The sequence below is a fragment of the Juglans microcarpa x Juglans regia genome, chromosome 8D (genome assembly GCF_004785595.1).
Source record: "Juglans microcarpa x Juglans regia isolate MS1-56 chromosome 8D, Jm3101_v1.0, whole genome shotgun sequence".
In the NCBI taxonomy this organism is placed as follows: Eukaryota; Viridiplantae; Streptophyta; class Magnoliopsida; order Fagales; family Juglandaceae; genus Juglans; species Juglans microcarpa x Juglans regia.
Window position 1 is genome coordinate 15,392,965 of NC_054608.1, and position 2,214 is coordinate 15,395,178.

A 2,214-nucleotide genomic window follows, 5' to 3' on the forward strand; every position below is an offset into this window, starting at 1 on the left:
TTCAAATAAATTGTACTTACTATTTAATTTTAGAGGATGCTGCTATACAGTTCCACGATTTTGTCCCATTAAAATTACTGCTGATGCAATTGTATTTTTTTTAAGTATTTTAAAAATATTTAAAAAATATATACAGATTTATTAATAATTACTTTTTTAATTATTAAAAAAATATAAAAATAAACAGAATTACAAATTCAATGGTCAATGATGTCGCTTTATCCTTTAATAAATTATATGTTTAGTATTCTACGAACCAATTAACTACGGTGAGTGAGTTGGTAATAATAAGATGATGTAAGGTGATTTAAAATAAAAATTAAAACTTAAATAAAACGGTATAAAAGTATTATTTATTATTATTATTATTTTAAGAATTAAAAAAGTTTAATTATTTATTATATTTTATATAAAAATTTTAAAAAAATTATAATAATAAGATGATATGAGATGAGATTAAAATTATTTTAAATATCAAACTTATCTCAATTCGTTTTTCTAATCATTATAATTTTATTAAATTTTAATATAAAATATAATAAATAATTTAAATTTTTTAAATTTAAAAATAATAATAATATTAAAAATTATATTTTATTAAACTTCTAACTTCTAATTCAATTTAACCCAATTTAATATAATAATATAATGATTTAATGGCACTGTCACAGCTCATCGCTGACGCAACTCTCCTCTCTGTTTTGACCCGCAACCTGCCGTCCCTAAAAGCTCCAACGACCGTCGCGACAGCGTCATTCAGAACACCCGCAGAGAGAGAGATGTGCACTTTGGAAAAAAGAGGCAAGATCTTCATCCTAACTCTAACGGGCGCAGGTGAACACCGCCTAAATCCCGTACTTCTTGATGCGCTCCAGTCGGCTTTGCGCCACGTCCGAGACGAGTCCATTTCCTCCCCATCTTCGGCTCTAATCACCACCGCCCAAGGCAAGTTCTTCTGCAATGGCTACGATCTTGACTGGGCCGGGTCCTCTCCATTTCGCTCCGAACTCATGAACTCAAAACTCCAATCACTTGTAGCCGACCTCATCTCGCTCCCCATGCCCACCATCGCAGCCGTCTCTGGCCACGCCTCAGCGGCCGGCTTCATCCTCGCTCTGAGCCACGACTACGTCCTCATGCGTAAAGACCGAGGCTTCCTTTACATGAGCGAGCTCGATATTAACCTGGTAATTCCGGCTTGGTTCATGGCTCTAATTGAGTGCAAGATCGGCTCGCCGATGACTCGGCGTCACCTGGTTTTAACAGCGGCTAAGGTGACGGCTAAGGAAGCCGTGGAGAAGGGGATTATCGACTCGGCACACGATAGCGCGGAGGAGACGGTTAAGGCTGCGTTAAGGTTGGGGGAGGAGTTGGTGCGAAGGGAATGGGATGGACACGTGTACGCCCAGATTCGCATGAATCTGTTGGCTGGGGTCTTGGATGAAATCGCTGCGAGAAGAAGCACTCGATCGCGAATGTAGACCCCTCAGTGCCGATTCTTGCTTACGATGCAGTTCCTCTTGTGTTTTCATCTGTGGTCTAGCTTTTTGGTTTTTGGGAATATTTATTTTTGTAAGTAAACATGTAGTCATTTGATGTCTTGTGGTTGGGGATTGAACTGAATTCGTTAGAATTTCACAAGTTAAGTTGTCTATGCTTGTAGCTCATCGACCCCGGTGGCCTAGATGAATACCCATTTGAATCGATAATTCCGTACCTACGTCGTACCAGTGATCACAGCACTCAACTCTTTCTATTTTGATGTCAACTTATTTGCATCTGTTTACTGTCCGGAAATGAAGGGATCAAAGGGTTTGTCAAAGTCGGTTCAATTATGTTTATATCTGCTCCCTAAGGCTAGTCCTCGTGTTCGTTCGATATTGCAACTGCAAAGTCGGTCCTGCCTCTAGTTTAGTTTGATAGGAATGAAAGCTGTAGCGGTTGAGTAGCTCAGACGTTCAACTAAACATTCGGGTGTGTTAGGCTTAGTATTTGTTTGAATTCGAAAATGAGTTGAGATAGATCGTGAATAGTTATAAAATTATTGAGATGAGTTATGAATAGTAATGAAATTATTGAGATAAGTTGAGGTGAGATAGTTTTTGAAAATGTTTGGATTGAGAGTGAGTTGAGATGGTTTTAACTTTTTGAAGAAGAGATAGATGTGGGTTTCACAAATTATTGCATAGTATTTTTAATAAATGTGTTTTATTT

At 37.3% G+C, this 2,214-nt stretch overlaps 1 protein-coding gene across 1 annotated transcript; it reads left to right on the forward strand.

The window, feature by feature from the left end:
• Nucleotides 1–688: 688 nt before the first annotated feature.
• On the forward strand, nt 689–1,656 carry LOC121243041 (enoyl-CoA delta isomerase 1, peroxisomal-like). Its single transcript, XM_041141100.1, has one exon. It carries the CDS (start codon nt 780–782, stop codon nt 1,479–1,481), a length of 702 nt encoding a protein of 233 aa, XP_040997034.1. The 5' UTR covers nt 689–779; the 3' UTR covers nt 1,482–1,656.
• The last annotated feature ends 558 nt before the right edge of the window (nt 1,657–2,214 follow it).